Raw genomic sequence first — 17,892 nt, forward strand, 5'->3', positions numbered from 1 at the left:
GTACTAAACAGTAAACCGTATTCCTGGAGGTAGTTTTTGTATACATAGCTTGGGGAAGCAAGGCAATTTCCTCAGTCTGACATCCTGTCGTAGTTTGCAGTAGGCTAGTACTCTGTATTGGTTGGCATTAGTGAGTTCAAACCTGTGTAAAGCTTTTCAAAGTTAGAAAGCACTAGCCTTGCTTGTAAACTAAACTGTATTAAAAAAGAGAAGAACAGACACTGTTCTAATTTGTTAGGTGGAGAAACAGCTTTCTAGGGACAAAAATGGAGGTTTTGGTGCACACTAGTGATTGCTGCAACAGCCATGACGCTGTAGTCAAGATAGTTTGCACAGTGGTGCCTGCAGTGATAAGTACGTTTTGCAGCAGATCGTGCCCTCTTGTGTCAAAAAGAAATGAAGCTTGCTTCTGCTCAGGGCCCAGTAAGGCAGATTTGTTACTCCAGCAAAACAGCTTGTCTTTTATTTTGCCATTGCTAAGTGTGCATTTTCAGTTGTGTGTCACAGCTAAGCCCATTGGTGATCTTCAAGGCTTGCTGCAAGTCAAATGCCATTGTGCTGTGAAATTACCTTCATTTACTGGTGTATCGTTGTTAGTAATATAGTAATGTGTTACCAATAGTGATATCGAAGCCGGTACAAGTCACAGAGCGTGAGAGCCTCTCTAGAGAAAATGGGTTCTGCTGGATTTTGTCATTTGTTGATTTTCCCCATTCTTTTCTTTTTCAGGTCGAGCGTCCTCCTTCTCCGTTCTCAGTAGCTCCACAGGCCACCCTTCCTCCTGTGCCACCACGACTGGATCTTTTGCAGCAGCGAGTGTCCAATCCGCCTGGGGCTTCCAGTCCTGGGACCACTTCAAAGGTCAAACACACTGTTTGCCCTTTCGGCTATGATTTTGGTGGGGCGGGCAGGAAGAAGAGCATTCTGGTGAACCCTACATGTTCTCTGTGATATCCCTAAGTATTTTCACACAAGACTTTTTCTTCTTCCTTTTCTGTAGTCCTGTTAGGCCACTTTCCTTCCATTCCCCACGAGAGCCCAGTCTGTCCTGAAAGCAAATGCTTCCTTCTGGAATCCATGGTAGGAGAGTCCCTTTTTGCTGTTTAAAGGGCCTGTCTTTTCTTCACAGTCGTCCATGCAATTGCTAGAAAGAAGCTGGTCCTAAGCTGAAGTACTTGCTCACTTAGGGTGACTGGTGTCCTCCTGTTGAACTACCAAGTTATTGTTATTACCAATATCTTCACTGGTTTTCAGCGTCAGCCACTGCTGCCTATGCCCTTTGGAGCCACGTTTATGGGCTTGTGTTTTGTTCTAGCTAGCAGGCTAGATGTGGGAAGGTGTCATATTCCTGTCCCAACTTTTCTTCTCTTCACAAATTTTTCCATCGAGCATTTTTTCAGATAGAAAACTAAGGAAGGAATGAAATATATGTGACTGGGAGAGATTAACTGGTTTTCTGATTGACTAGCAGAAGGCAGTAGCATGATCTGGGTGGCATTTGATCATTGGCTGTTGAGAGATACGGCAGCAGTTCTTCAGCTGGTTTGGATGAAGTAACTAAATTATGCTTGAAAGTTCAGGCAGAAGAAAATATCAATTTCTGTGAATATGCATTGCTGACTGATGAATGTTAGCTTGTATAAATAACCCGCAATTGAATCTTTTTTTAAATGGTGGGTATCCTTTGTTTGCAATCCAATGTAATGCTGCTGTAAGCTTTTTTTGTTTTTTCTTCAAGAAGAATAGTCTGGGGTGTTTAGTGCCTAGCTGTAGCTGCATGTAGTTACTGTGTTATCTCTTCAAGCCTGTAGAGCTGGTGTTACTGGAGGGTTAACTTGTGGAGATGTAGAGGGTTATCTCCACATCCTTTGAGATAATTTCTTGTAAAAATAGATAAAATGAAAACCAAAACTCACCCTTCTGCCACCCGCCTCCCTGCTTTTTATGTTTTGTGGCTAGACTACCTTTGTTAAGCAATATTTTACATTCTTCTGCCTTCCAGGCTGCACCTGGTACTCTTCACAAGGATAAACCTTTGCCGATCCCACCCACGCTCAGAGATCTCCCGCCGCCGCCGCCTCCAGACAGGCCACATTCCATTGGGACTGAAGGTCGACCTCAGAGACGTCCCCTGCCCTGCACGCCAGGAGACTGTCCTTCGAGAGACAAACCACCTCCTGTGCCCTCCAGCCGTCAGGCAGATCTGTGGCCATCCAGGCCGATTCCAAAAGCCCCATCTGTAGCTCTCGGCCCTGGTGACCCTTGGGCTGGGAGAGAACTGTCAAACAGGCACTCGCTTCCCTTTTCCTTGCCCTCTCAGATGGACTCTAGGGCTGACAGCCATCGGCTTGGGAGCACGCTCAGCCTGGACAACCCAGTGGTGAGTAGAACTATTGGAGGTGAAGGCAATCTGTGAGGAATTAAGTCTTCCAAGGTGCCCTCTTCTCATAGTTTACATCTGAATAGGGTGATCTTGTGCCAAGGGAGAGATGGAAGGGAACTGGTGAGTGCCCAGCAAGGGAGAATAATGGGAGGACTTCTTGGGGAAGTGCTTTCATGGCTCTTGGGAGCAAGGCTGAAATCCCAGTTTGAGCAGTCATGAGCCACAATTTCATGATCACTGTTCACCTTTCGATTTTGAAAAACTGAGAATGTTTTGTATTGGGAGCTGGTATGCTGAAAAAGTGTAATTTCTCAGTTTTTAGTCCTGTAAAACCTACACACAGTAGCTATGATTAGTTTAACACAGTAACATCTGGGTTAAATTTGGATCTGTTACTATTACCAATGTCATAATGTGTAACTTAGTAATCCAACATATTGTTCTCTAAAAGAAATCCCAGGCAGTTTTGCTTTCTTTGATTGCATTCCCCTAATTTTTCCTTTTAAAACCTCCAGCTTTCTAAAATTGAAAGCAAGTACATTTTTAGCCAGATTGTCTAAGAAAATGACACTTGCACAGTTGTTGTTCTGTCTCCGTATTTGTGTCCTTGTCTATATCCTTTTCCTCTTGTCCCCCATTTTGGCCTTTTGGCCTATTTCAGCTGAATTTGCCAAAGCCATTGGAGTCTCAAAAGATATGAAGTTCCTGCAGGTTTTGTGTAAACAGGCAGTTGGCTACAGGAGAAAAACCCTGCTTGTGCCCTCACTGAAGGAAAACTGTCACAGAACTACTGGACTTCTAAGGTGTCAGTAAATGCCTTGGAATAAATGAAGATGCTTCATTCCCCCAGAGGATGTGTTGAATGACTGGCTGACAGCTTTGCAACTGCACTGGTATATGTGGTGTTTCTGATTCCTGGTTTGGAATTTTTTCTTTCAGAGCTTGAACAGTGGTCCAACAACAACCTCAGAGTGTGAACACCCCAAAATTAAACCCTCCTCATCTGCCAATGCGATATACTCCTTAGCTGCCAGGTCTGTTGTTTTCTAGCAAAAGTGCTCTTTTATAACTTACAGAATGGTAATCGTAGGGCTCTCTCCATGCTGGTGCTAGGGACAGAATTTGACACAACTCTGTCAGCCTTAGTTTCAATCTCTGACAGATTCAAAATACACAGTCTAGAGAGAGTAGATGAAATCAGCATCCCAAAGATCTGTGGATAGTGCTGGTAGTTATCCTTGGCTGTGGCAATAGGAAACAGGCTACAGTTGTCATTAGCTCTTTTATGAATTCACTTCTGTGAAGTGGGTGATGTATAATGTGTATGATATTGTCAACTTACTTTTGCATGACTTTGTGCCAGTGTGACCTTACAGCTGGACTGCTGAGAATCCTGAAAGACAGGTTATTTCTTTAGACAGAATCACTATAAGATGGCTGCTTGTTACTTCTGCTGTGGATTTTAAAGGCCACTTTGATGTTAATTAGATTGGGCGTAAATATTTTTCTGGTGTTTATATCTTGTTTCTTCTGCCTCCAGACCACTGCCTGTACCAAAACTGCCTCCTGGGGAACAGTCTGAAAGCGATGAAGACACTGAATACATGTCACCATCCTCTCTGCCTGTGGTGCCTCCAGGTCCTGCTGTACAAAAACCAGAGATCAAAATGCCTTTGGAAATGGCTCAGAGTTTACGGTGAGATTCTGTTTGTATGTACTGTGCTTCCTACTCACAGCTCTGGGAAAGCATATTTGTTTACTAGGGTGGAGATTTTGCTTGCCTGGTTTGCTCAGTTCCCCCAGTGATATTCACCAGAGCAAGACAAACATAGCTAACTGTAAATGAAATGTGACTACTACTCTTTTGCAGAATCCTTATACAGTATTGAAGGAGTCAGATAACCACTCCCCCCTCTTTCTGCTGGTAACCTTTTGAGAGCAGCAGCAACTGAAATTCAGAATTCTCTTAAAAGGTTGTGTTCTGGTGGTATCAATTAAACTCTTTTAAGCTGATATGCTGTATTGCAATATACATTACTAGAGCATTTTCTGGAACAAATATTCTTTCACAGAACAGTGGTGATTTCACTTTGAAGCAGGGATCTGTGCAGAATCTCAGTCAGAGAGACTAGGTGGTGGTGGTGGTTGACCACTGTCACTTGTCTGAAGGGAAATATGTGTTCTCGCCCTCAGAGTTTTAGACTGCGACCAGCAGACGGATGGCTGTATGTATGAAGCAATGTACAACATTCACTCCCAAGCAGCATCCTCTGCTTTCGAGACTGTCAACACTTCTGGTGAGTGGGTGTGCTAAAAAAACAACTGAGAAACTGGGGTACAATGAATTGGTCCCAGTCCTAGTCGAAACAGCATTTTAGGCTAAATTAAATGTTATTTACTTTCGCTGTTAAAATAGCTAGGATGTATGTGGAAACATCTGGGTCTGTGTACTGCAGACTGCATGTGGGGATGTTGCTGAGAAGCCTAGTTGGAATGCACTGTAAAGATACTCAACAGTTGTTAAAAAAATTACTATTTTGAAGATTTTTTTTTTTTTGCTGGGCAACAGTTGTCAGCCCACATCTATCATAAGTATTTTTAATCTAATACTACCTTCTGGAAAGAGCTTCCATTGAATGTGGGATTTTGGCAGCAAAACCTTAGTTCTGTGTCCTCTCAATGTTTGTGGACTACAGGGAAACAGTCTGCCTTGAGAGACAGAGGCTCTGTTCAGTCCCAGCGCTCTGTTCAGCCCCAGAGCTCAGAATGTGCCTCTTATTCTAGATGAAGGCGATATGGCAGCAGCCACTGCCAGCAACGGCCCTGAAGAGTCAGAAAATGAAGAAGATGGCTATGATATCCCCAAACCACCACTACCAGTTGCTATTGCTCGTCGCACACTGTCTGATATCTCCAATGCCACGCCTGCCTTCAGCCGAATGTCTTTGGAAAATGACCCTGTAACAGGTTAGAGAACACCCGTACTCTTCATGTTGTGGTGGATACTGATGGCTTGGTATGCATGTTTGAAACTTCTGTCACTCACTCAAGGTTTTGTATATAAGCTGTAAAATCAGGTTTACAAGGCAAAATTACACTGGTTCTTTGGTTTACAACTTGGAATGCACTGCCTTGGTCATTTAATCACTGAGCTAGCAAATCACATTTAAATCACAGTTAGGAAAACCTTTCCTCAGCCTAAAGGGTATTCCTTAAGCCACTGTTTCCTACAGGGCATGGCATACCTTTTGTACCAGGGTGTGAAACAGAACTTCAGAACGTTACTGGTTGTCACTGTTCCAAGTAGAAGATGACATGGCTGGCCTCGCACAGCTTCTGTCTGGCTCAGTCTCGGCTGCAGTTATTGCCAGCAGGTGGCACAAGTGTACTGTTTGATGCTGTCAGTTCCTTTGAGCAGGGATCTAGTGGCTCAGCAAGGTCAGCTTTTTGTTCCTGGGGAGTAGAGGACATCTTATCCTTCTGGCTGCAAGGCACATTCTCCAAGGGAAAAACTAAAGCCTCGCCTCTCCAAGAGCCTTTCTGAGTAATGCTTGACTTATTCCCTACAACTGCTCAGCAGCTCCAAAGGAAGCTCTGAAACTCTTCCTGTTGGGGGGCTTTCAGCATGTCTGAACACCCTGGCAATTTACCAAGTAAGAGGAGTGAGTTTCTTGTTCCTTCTGGAGGCAGACGGGAGGCAGAGCCTCCTGTACCCAGGACCGCTTGCCCCAGTGAGTCTTCTGTGCACCTGCTTCACCAATTCCCCTTCCCTGAGCTTGACCTTCTTCAGTGCAGAGAAGAGTTTACTAGTTGTTGTGGTTTAACCCCAGCCAGCAGCTAAGCACCATGCAGCCGCTCCCTCATTCCCCCGCGGCTCCCAGTGGGATGGGGAGGAGAATCGGGAAAGAAGGTAAAACTCGTGGGTTGAGATAAGAACGGTTTAATAACTAAAGTAAAACATAATGCTAACAATAATAATAATGAAATATAATAGTAATAATAATAATAGTAATGAAAAGGAATATAACAAAAAAAAGAAACGGGAGAAAAGGGAAAAAAAACCAGTGATGCACAATGCAGTTGCTCACCACCCGCTGACCGATGCCCGAGCAGCGATCTGCCCCTCCTGGCCAACTCCCCCCCGTTTATATACTGAGCATGATGTTCTGTGGCATGGAATACCCCTTTGGCTAGTTCGGGTCAGCTGCCCTGGCCATGCTCCCTCCCAGCTTCTTGTACACCTGCTTGCTGGCAGAGCACGGGAAACTGAAAAATCCTTAACTTAAGATAAGTGCTACTTAGCAACAACTAAAACATCAGCGTGTTATCAACGTTATTCTCACACTAAGTCCAAAACACAGCACTGTATGAGCTAGTAAGAAGAAAATTAACTCTATCCCAGCCGAAACCAGGACACTAGTGCAGAGAAGTTTATTAGCTTTTGCCACTCCTCCCTGCTCCCTGCCTCACTTTTTAAGTCTGTCAGTGTGTCTGCAGGATGTGGCTGACAGGGATAAGAAGGGGCAGAGAGAGCTCACATCCTACTCCCAGATGAAGTACTGAGCTTAATCATTGAGCCGCCTTTGTTTCTACAGCTCTGAAATAACAGTGCTGTTGTCCTGCTTTGTAGTGTTAGGAGATCTGCTAATGAAAAACGCTGTGGAAATGCTGATTGTTACTGCTCTGGGAAGTATACGCAGTTTTCTGAAACACTGGGTATTGGCTACTGCTGAAGCCTGGTGTTAAGCAAGCCTGACTAGTATGGGATACATTTTGGCAGATTTACATTCTCATGCGTTGTGCCCTACGGTTTAGTTTCTTAATCATTTACCAAAAAAAGCTGTGCTAGTAGTTGCCCTTTCAAACTGACCCATGGTCTCTGAAATTTGATCCCGTTCAAGCTGAAACAGCTATTTCAAAAGACAATTTGGGGGAGAGAAGTGGGTAGTCCTTTTTCTCAAATGGACAAAAAGCTTTTTATGTGTAAGAAGCTTGTACTTTGAAGATTAGGGAGTTGAACTGCATTGTGGTTGGTGAGGAAGCTTCAATGAATTTGTTTCCTGAAGAGCCTTCTCTATCTTAGTGCTTTTGGTATAAGTTTTTCAGAAAGGCTCCACAATGACTGCTTCTTTTCTGACCAGTACTGCAGTGCCCACTCTTAAAAAGGGATTGTTTGGACATTCTTAGTCTTACAGAATTGTCTGTTGTCCACCAATTCTACTGCTAGAAAACTCTATCTTGAGTGCCTTGAGGAGTTTCTCCAGAAGACAAACAAAACTTTCTTTAAGGTGTTGTCAAATATTCATGCAGAAGAATTTCTTGTGATTTGCAAAGTAGGAAAAAATGCTTTCTGCAATGATACAGGAGATTAGAACTCAAAAATTATCAGATGTTGGGTTAACACATTAAGCAATGTGTTGGACTGTTTGGTGTCTTGTTTGGTTTATTGGCTATTCTTTTTTCTCCCCAGGAGTAGTGCATTATGTGGCTACTGGCAAGTAACACATCTGAATGACTAAGAGGAAAGGCAGAAAAGGCTGAACTTACTGATCTGCCATAGCTGCCAGCCGTTAGGTAGGGTGAGCTTCAGCAGGAGCTCTTGTAGATGGCCCTGGCCTGCTGATGGGCTGGCAGAGAAAGAGGAGCAGACCCTTCAGAGAACATAATTCAGTTGCTGGAGCAATTGTGGTGGATGAGTTGTAACTGATAGATCTGGTTTTGTGCATACACTCCCTCAGCACGCTGCAATGTGGACAACAGTTCTGTGAGGAGAGATCAGCATCTGGACAGTTAAACTGGGGGTTGCTGTCTGATTGTAGAAGGAAATGGGATGTTTGGTAAAGTTGCGTATTCTCTGTGTCATTTTTTTCCCAGCACGTCTCTGCTTCTTATTCTAAAGCTGATATCTGAGCTCTGCTCACATATATCCCATGTCAATTTTTTCTGTTTATGTGGTCTTATCTTAATAAATGAGCCTGATGTGGCCTCCTAATTAAAAAAATCCCCATAGCCATTTTTGCACACGAGAGGGGAAGCTGAGCTAATCCGTACTGTTGTGTGAGAGGATAGGCTGGTTAGAGAAAGTGGCATAGCTTTCAGTGGCATGTTTTTGAAGTGCCATTTATCAGTCTAACGTAATTACTGCTTTGTTCCAAGAAAGAATCACATGTCCTTTTTTTGAAGTGATGCGTTTGTTTCTCCTTCCAGGTTTTTCAGATGGCTCTCAAGTTCCAGAAAGGCCGCCAAAGCCACTACCACGGAGAATAAATTCTGAGCGGAAAGCAGGAAGCTGCCAAACAGGCGGAGCCAGCAGTGGGACCAGTACGTCACTGCAACTCTCCAGTGAGATCGAGAATCTAATGAGCCAAGGGTACTCATATCAGGACATTCAGAAAGCACTGGTCATTGCACATAACAATATTGAAATGGCCAAGAATATTCTCCGGGAGTTTGTTTCCATTTCCTCCCCTGCGCATGTGGCCACATAGCACATTACCTCCACACCTACAACTTCTGTGGGCCAACTGCCTGGGCAGCCGTAGCCCAGATACGCACCAAAGGGGAAGGGGGTTCCTTTAGAGACTTCGTGCGGAGGTCAGTCCTGCCTCTTAAGAGAATCAGTTATCAGGTTTTTGTGGTTCCAGATTTCAAAGCAGTGGAATGAAATGGAGCAGAATGGTGTTTTATACAGTGTATGTCTTGGAGTCCTTTACCCCTACCTCTTGTTTGAGAGAACAGATTTATTTCCAGGGTGTTGGTAGAGAAAGGTATCACAACAAGGGATCTCCAAGCTGATGCCCTGGAAGCTGGGGGGGAGTGTTTTGTGCTGTGAATTCTAAGTGAATGCTCTGAGCAACAAAGTCTCGAGGTCAGTGTGGTGTGTCCTGTGGTTCATGGTACTAGGTTTGGATCTGTTCGCTGCTGTGTGTCTGGCTCAGGCTTTTTAGAGCAGCTGGGAGGTCACTTTCTGCTGGGAATAAATATGAGACCTTGGAAGAATCTTTCGATTGCTTCCTGTTTGCCATGGCATTTCCCTCTTGCCTGTAATAAAAGCATTTATTACTTATGATTCAAGTCCTCCTTTTTTTGCCTGGAGATAGCAAGACTAGCTTCTGTCAGGCATTTTGATCTTGACAGTGCTGAGAGTTGGATTTCTCTCATATGTGTCCTCTTGCCAGCAGCACTGGCAGCACCAGATTCCAGGCAGCTAGACGTGCCGAAAGTTTTGCGTGTTTTTGAGGGGTGGGAGAGGGTGGGAAGAATTTGAGTGAGAGCAAAGAACTGGCTGCTGCTTCTCCTTTTTTAGCCTTGAGCATTTTGTGCTTCAATGCTCAAACTTGATTGTGGCCCTGCTGGGCTTGAGCAGCCATCACTGGACACTCCTGTGCGCTCTTTCTCTAGGAATGTTGCACCTGGTAAATATGATGTTTTATTTATCTTAATTGCATGGTGGCTGTCGCAGACTAGTGACCTTCACGCACATTCCATCATCTCCTTCAGAGAGCTTTTGTGGGAGCCAGCTGTCTTTGTGCCAGGCTGTTCTGTGGAATTGGTAGATGCAGCTGATGTATTTGTTGGTATCTTACCTGCTTTGCAGTAAAAGAAATGCAGCAGTTCTCTGCATGGCTATCAAAACAACGTGGGGGTTCTTCTTTCCATTTCCATTACTCTTAAGGTATTGCCAGAGCTTGTGTTAAAACAGATCTGGGAAACTTCTGTGTTTGCAAAATGGTCACACGGCTTTAGAAGTCAGTACTCAGCTGTTACTTTGAAAAAACCTGACTTGCATACTCAGCTACTTAACTCTGTTCATATATGCTTGATGTGCGAGAAGTGTGTGGTTCTTTTTGAGAGGATTTAAATCAAGTAGGGATACACAGATCACAGCCTGACAGACAAACAAGTGCTCTGTGTACACTGAGAGGCTATTAGCCTTTTGAAGCATGTCTAGCATTATTTGCATCTCTCTAAGGGCAGCAGTAGTCGCTAGGCAAAGGGTTGCAACTTGAAATGTTGGAGTGATTACGGCGGTTGGATGCAGTTTAGCCTTTTAAAGAATCTAGTAGCTGGGCCCAGATCTCAGAGAAACGGCTTGCAATTGGCGGAGAGGACTTAACAAGTATTAGCAAAGGGAACTAAGCATAAAATGTTTGGTTTATGTAGACTATAAGTTTCTCTCTAGATCTACAGCTTTATAAATTGATGCAGGGGGTTCCAGGCAGTTTAAAAGCATGAACTGTCTCTCTTTACTCCCCTCCTTTCTGTAGTAAAGAAAACGTTCTCTGAAACCGCAAGGAGATCTCCTGCAACACTTACAGACCATCACCACCAATGTTATTTTGGGGCCAGGGCTGAAACTTGCAAATGCAGCACACTGATGTCAGTGGGCATAGTGCTCTGCAGTGGTGCAGAGAGAGGTCAGGTGCAGCCAAGAGCAGGGTCTGGCCTTGGGGAAGGTGCTGAGTTGCAGAGAAGGTGATGCCAGCGCATATTGCACTTGGGGAAGAAGAGCTGTTCTTTTTCCTCTGCTCACACGTGCAACAGTCAGCGGTATCGTGGACCAGTCCTGCTTTTTCTGTGTGAAGTGCTCTGCCAGTTATGCATGGCAGCCTTGGTCAGTGTGTCTGTGGGAGCTTCTAGAGAAGCAAGCAAGCACTGGTGCTGCTGAGGCAGGAACATGGGGCAGCTCTGGTTCTCTCAGTAGATCTGCATGTTACACTTGTGAGCCTGAGCAACCAGTCCCAGTGTATGAGAGTTATTTCCTGGCTTTGTCCTGGTGAACCAGGTAGAAACCCTTTTATGAGGGAGCACTACGGTTTTATTTCCCTCTTTCGTATTCTCTCCAGTGCTGCCACCAGCTCCGTGTTGGGTTTGGAGCCACTTTGTTTCTGACTTGCTGCGTAAACTCAGTGCAAGTGTGTTCAAGTGTGGCGTGTGACTCTTGCCACTGCCAAGGCTGCGTAAGAGCTGAGTCCAGCCAGCTAGAGAGCCTTAACTCGTCTTGCACAGTGTGTGTGATCAGAGTAGTGATGCCTTGTCCCATACAAGCCCTTTATTACAGGCTTGTTGTAATGTTAAATTAAATCATGCCTAGCAGGGCTATTACAGGCCTGTATTTGGGGTTTATGTGCCGAGAGACGTTCCCATGGATATTGTTCCAGGTGTTGGAGATTAGAGGGAGCAATCTTTGTGGCATGTATCACTAATTTTTCTGCACGTGTCCTTTCTGTGCACTGTTTGTGTCTCAAAGTGATTTAAGAAACTTAAGTCTTGGCTTCTCTTCCTTAGACGTGTAAGCGTTTGCTAGTACCACTGAAGTGCAGCAGAGTCCTGACCATGTCTTATGGCTGTGCTCTGTGAAGTCAATCCAGGCACTGTACAGTGTATTTTTCTTGTTGTTCTTTCAGAAAGGTAAGCCTAAGATTGATTTCTCTTTTGTCCCTTCACCTCCTTGATCTTTGTTCTTAAGTAGTTAACTTTATGACGCTACTTTAAAAAGGAAAAAAACCAAACCAAATGTCTAGTGCCTTTCTTAAGGGAATGCTGCACCGCTAGGCTGGATCTGAGTATCCATGCCTCTGTGAAAATGAAGAACCCGAACTAGACAAGCTGTAAAGATGCCTTTGAGCATGAGACTGCTTTGGAAGGGGTGAAAAGAAGGGGCAAGAAAGATGGGCAATTGTCTCTTCAACTATGACACTGTGTTTTGTAGCATTTCAAGTGTGGAGGTTTCCTACTTTGCCTGTTACTAACAGTGACTTGTCTGGACTGGTGCTGTACTAAGCTTGGTGTGAAGACAGTAGAATTGTAGGATAGGATTGGTTTTGCTTGTAACAAAATACGAGTTCTGCTCATAAAAAATGCTGGTTTTCCCCCTACCTGTCAACCGTGGACACAAAGCAAGCAGAAAACACTTTGTACAGTAAGAGTTGGGCACAAAATGTGTGGGACCAGTATGCGTCTCTGCACAGCAAGCAGCAGGTAGCTGTTCTGAACAGGGTTTCCGGCTGACTTAGTATGTTCAATGCCACCATAGCTGAATGGGAATCTGAAATGAGACATATCCTGCCAGGGGTGTGGTAAAACTTGTCTGCTGCACTGCCTTTGTGTGTCTGTCTCTGCAAGTGCTGCAGCTTGAGGCATGGAGTGTCTTTGCTGGGAACCAGCGGACTTGCTTTCACTATAAACAGCTTTTCTGCATGCCCTTCACTGAGCCCTTACCTTGGGGGAGCCAGATAGGCTCGGAGTACAGCATGTTGCTTCCTGCACTAGACTGATTCATTACTGTAGCTAATCCCGAGGCAGGGTCATTACTGTAAATGGTTTTTTTCAGTTGAGCAAGAAAAAATGCAACTCCCAGGGCACTTTCTTAAAGGTGCCACTTTAAAAATTAGTGGGGAATAAGGACACTTATTTTTAAAGTTCCTAATAGAAATCTTTTTTGAAATTCCCAGTGGGGGAGGAACAGTTGTTCTTTCTCTTGAATGACAAATACCAATTTGTATAATATCAGTGTTAAAAATGTTGAGATTTTCACAAAATATTTTAAAAAAGTATAATAGTGTCATTAATATAAAAATATAATAGCAGTATTTAATCCTTTCAGATCTGTAAAGAATAAGGAAAAACAGAAGGTAAATATTCTTACAGAGAGTAGCTGAGCTTTAAGGTTCACTTGGTTTAAAGTCCTCATTTTGTTTGCAAATGCATTGTTAATGTTTAGAGGTTATACTAATGTTATTTATTAATTGTTTCCATTCTTGTATGCTGCCCACTAAGAGCTTCTTTGTTTGGGATTTCATTCACCTGTGTCAGTAAAAAGAAAACAAAACAAAGTTTTATTTTTAAATAAAATTTCCTTTGTTGTAGCATATTGTCTGTGTTGTGTTGGTTCTGTGAGTCCTGGAAAAAGAATATCCTGCTCAAGCCTGTCTCCGTTATCTTGTTCAGGGTGCTCAAGTCTGAGATGTTCCATTAGTCTCCTGGGTCTCTTGCAGACTGCAACTGACTTTGTAGCTATTTTAACTATTACCACAATTATCTGTTAAATTCAAATTCATATCATGGATACTAATGAACAGAGGGCAGGAAAGATTTATACAAAGTTTATACTAATAGTCTATTGATAGAGTTAACGTATTCTAACAGAATTGATTAATAGAGTCTATAATCTGTCTGGACCTATTAGAGTCTGAGAACGACATTAACAGGTTTGTTAGCATCCATGAACAGAGTCTAAGGGAGTCCATCGGAATCGAGTAGAGTCTGACAGGTTCTGCAGTGTCTGTTGGGGTCTAGTAGATGCTGAAGGGTCAGTCCCACTCTGCTGGAGTCTGTTAGGCTCCATTTGCCTCTCACAGGCTCTGTTAGCACATTACTATAGACTCTAAAAGACTTTTATGATTATTGCATAGCATTTCTAGAATTATATATTACACAATTATAGAATGCAATTATATATTAAATAGAAATGATATATAATAAATCCAAAATTATATATACATAGATAATATTACACACGTCTAATATTGTGTGGTCTAATGGATGCTATACAATCTGTTAGACGCTGTTGGAGTCCAACATACCCTGCCGGAGTTTGTGAGACTCTGGGGGGGCCTGTGCGAGTACATTACAGAGGACAAGACCCTGTGAGACTCTGACAGGCTCTGCCAGCCTTGATTCGGGTGTCCTAGACACGGGTGGAGTCTGGGGAGCCTGTAGCATCCGGCAGAGTCTGCCAGCTTCTGGACTCTGTTACACTCCATGCTCCAGAGCCTGGAGGGTGCATTAAAGGCAGTAGACTCAAATGCGGACAAGCTGGCCCAGCCACCCCCCGGACATTCGGGGGTCACCTGATGTTACTTGGGGCCAAATAAGGACACACAGAGCACATGGGGTCGATGGACCCTTCAAACAGGTCACATTGGACCCTTCACACAGGCAGCGTGGCGTCACATGAGGTTAATTGGGGTCAAATGAGGACACGGGGTCAAATGAGGACACGGGGGCCACATGAGGTCGAGCGAAGCCCTCCAAGAAGGCAGCGTGGGGTCACATGAGGTTAATTGGGGTCAAATGAGGACACGGGGTCAAATGAGGACACGGGGGTCACATGAGGTCGAGCGAAGCCCTCCAAGAAGGCAGCGTGGGGTCACATGAGGTTAATTGGGGTCAAATGAGGACACGGGGTCAAATGAGGACACGGGGGTCACATGAGGTCGAGCGAAGCCCTCCAACACGGTAGCGTGGCGTCACATGAGGTTAATTGGGGTCAAATGAGGACACGGGGTCAAATGAGGACACGGGGGCCACATGAGGTCGAGCGAAGCCCTCCAAGAAGGCAGCGTGGGGTCACATGAGGTTAATTGGGGTCAAATGAGGACACGGGGTCAAATGAGGACACGGGGGTCACATGAGGTCGAGCGAAGCCCTCCAAGAAGGCAGCGTGGGGTCACATGAGGTTAATTGGGGTCAAATGAGGACACGGGGTCAAATGAGGACACGGGGGTCACATGAGGTCGAGCGAAGCCCTCCAAGACGGTAGCGTGGGGTCACATGAGGTTAATTGGGGTCAAATGAGGACACGGGGTCAAATGAGGACACAGGGGTCACATGAGGTCAAGCGAAGCCCTCCAAGACGGCAGCGTGGGGTCACATGAGGTTAATTGGGGTCAAATGAGGACACGGGGTCAAATGAGGACACGGGGGTCACATGAGGTCGAGCGAAGCCCTCAAAGAAGGCAACGTGGGGTCACATGAGGTTAATTGGGGTCAAATGAGGACACGGGGGTCACATGAGGTCGAGCGAAGCCCTCAAAGATGGCAGCGTGGGGTCACATGAGGTTAATTGGGGTCAAATGAGGACACGGGGGTCAAATGAGGACACGGGGGTCACATGAGGTCGAGCGAAGCCCTCCAAGACGGCAGCGTGGGGTCACATGAGGTTAATTGGGGTCAAATGAGGACACGGGGTCAAATGAGGACACGGGGGTCACATGAGGTCGAGCGAAGCCCTCAAAGAAGGCAGCATGGGGTCACATGAGGTTAATTGGGGTCAAATGAGGACACGGGGTCAAATGAGGACACGGGGGTCACATGAGGTCGAGCGAAGCCCTCCAAGACGGTAGCGTGGGGTCACATGAGGTTAATTGGGGTCAAATGAGGACACGGGGTCAAATGAGGACACGGGGGTCACATGAGGTCGAGCGAAGCCCTCAAAGAAGGCAGCGTGGGGTCACATGAGGTTAATTGGGGTCAAATGAGGACACGGGGTCAAATGAGGACACGGGGGCCACATGAGGTCGAGCGAAGCCCTCCAAGACGGCAGCGTGGGGTCACATGAGGTTAATTGGGGTCAAATGAGGACACGGGGTCAAATGAGGACACGGGGGCCACATGAGGTCGAGCGAAGCCCTCCAAGACGGCAGCGTGGGGTCACATGAGGTTAATTGGGGTCAAATGAGGACACGGGGGTCAAATGAGGACACGGGGGTCACATGAGGTCGAGCGAAGCCCTCAAAGAAGGCAGCGTGGGGTCACATGAGGTTAATTGGGGTCAAATGAGGACACAGGGGTCACATGAGGTCGAGCGAAGCCCTCAAAGAAGGCAGCGTGGGGTCACATGAGGTTAATTGGGGTCAAATGAGGACACGGGGTCAAATGAGGACACGGGGGTCACATGAGGTCGAGCGAAGCCCTCCAAGATGGTAGCGTGGGGTCACATGAGGTTAATTGGGGTCAAATGAGGACACGGGGTCAAATGAGGACACGGGGGGTCACATGAGGTCGAGCGAAGCCCTCAAAGAAGGCAACGTGGGGTCACATGAGGTTAATTGGGGTCAAATGAGGACACGGGGGTCACATGAGGTCGAGCGAAGCCCTCAAAGACGGCAGCGTGGGGTCACATGAGGTTAATTGGGGTCAAATGAGGACACGGGGGTCAAATGAGGACACAGGGGTCACATGAGGTCGAGCGAAGCCCTCCAAGACGGCAGCGTGGGGTCACATGAGGTTAATTGGGGTCAAATGAGGACACGGGGTCAAATGAGGACACGGGGGTCACATGAGGTCGAGCGAAGCCCTCAAAGAAGGCAGCATGGGGTCACATGAGGTTAATTGGGGTCAAATGAGGACACGGGGGTCACATGAGGTCGAGCGAAGCCCTCCAAGACGGCAGCGTGGGGTCACATGAGGTTAATTGGGGTCAAATGAGGACACGGGGTCAAATGAGGACACGGGGGGTCACATGAGGTCGAGCGAAGCCCTCAAAGAAGGCAGCGTGGGGTCACATGAGGTTAATTGGGGTCAAATGAGGACACGGGGGTCACATGAGGACACGGGGGTCACATGAGGTCGAGCGAAGCCCTCAAAACTTTACCCTGGGGTGAAATGAGGTTAATTGGGGTCAATGGGGACACAGGGGTCAAAGTACGATAAGAGGGGTTAAATAACAGGAACTGGGGTCAATGAGGGGGCATATGGGGTTTAACGGTATCAAGCACTATCAGCCTTGTTAAATGGAGTCAAAGGAATTTTGGGTGGGTCACACAGGGTCCTGTGGTGTCGTCCGTAATTTGAACTATGTCTCACTATCAGATCCGTGGTTGTTACCACCTGTTGAAGGTGTTAGTACAGTTAGCTACTGCCGTCTGATGCATTCTAACTCACTCATCAGTGTATTGACAGAGTTGTCTATTAGTGTTTATTATCATCTACCCTACCTGTTAGCACAGCTATGTTATAGAATCAGATAACAGTGCAACAACAGAATTGCATTTATTTATTAGTGTGTTACTAGTGTCTATCATAGCTAGTAAAACAATAGATTCTAATACTGCAATTATTGATGAGTAAGTATTAGTATCTACAGAAGCTACTAACAACGGAGTTATTTGTTAAAGTTATTGGTATCCACTGGAATCCACTAATGAGTTGGTTTTAGCATTACTAGTGTTTACAGTAGCCACCGTTAACAGATAATTCTGTTGTTTATTGATTATATTAGACTAGAATATTATGGCTATAACAGCTACTGTAGACAGTAACAGTTACTAACAGTAATTCAATTTTTAGAATTGATTCTATTAAAACAATGGTCTACTAGTAATTATTAGCATCTACAGCAGCGAGTAGCAAAGTTTTCATGTAGATTCTAATAATGTTAGTCTAATATTAGTACCTATAGTAGGGAGTAATACAAATAGCTATTTCAACCTATACAGTATCTATTAGAATCTAACAATAGTTATCTATGAGTAGTAGTTACAGTAGCTGGTCCTAAAATTATCTATCAGAATTTATCAGAATGTATTTCTAAATTTGTAGATTTATTAGTATCTACAATAGCTGGCAATAAGACTTTCTTGTATAATCTATCGGTATCTAATAATACTGTTATTCATTAAGTAGTTATTAGTATCTATATTAGCTAGAAATACAATAGTAGAATCTGTAACAGAATCTACTTATAGAATTATTGATAGTAGTTATTAACGCAATTATCTATTAGA

At 45.0% G+C, this 17,892-nt stretch overlaps 1 protein-coding gene across 2 annotated transcripts in view; it reads left to right on the plus strand.

The window, feature by feature from the left end:
* CBL (Cbl proto-oncogene) overlaps positions 1–9,610 on the plus strand; it is a 42,239-nt gene extending 32,629 nt beyond the window's left edge. The window contains exons 10-17 of one of the 2 annotated variants that reach the window (XM_050910917.1): positions 730–861; positions 2,003–2,380; positions 3,323–3,417; positions 3,924–4,008; positions 4,045–4,079; positions 4,577–4,680; positions 5,168–5,350; positions 8,591–9,610. In XM_050910917.1, coding sequence (XP_050766874.1) covers positions 730–861; positions 2,003–2,380; positions 3,323–3,417; positions 3,924–4,008; positions 4,045–4,079; positions 4,577–4,680; positions 5,168–5,350; positions 8,591–8,871 — 1,293 coding nt within the window. In that variant the 3' untranslated portion in view covers positions 8,872–9,610. Of the gene's footprint in view, positions 1–729; positions 862–2,002; positions 2,381–3,322; positions 3,418–3,923; positions 4,080–4,576; positions 4,681–5,167; positions 5,351–8,590 lie in introns of both variants that reach the window. The other variant, XM_050910916.1, reaches the window with a different exon arrangement.
* The last annotated feature ends 8,282 nt before the right edge of the window (positions 9,611–17,892 follow it).

The sequence above is a fragment of the Gymnogyps californianus genome, chromosome 25, assembly GCF_018139145.2.
Source record: "Gymnogyps californianus isolate 813 chromosome 25, ASM1813914v2, whole genome shotgun sequence".
NCBI classification, from domain to species: domain Eukaryota; kingdom Metazoa; phylum Chordata; class Aves; order Accipitriformes; family Cathartidae; genus Gymnogyps; species Gymnogyps californianus.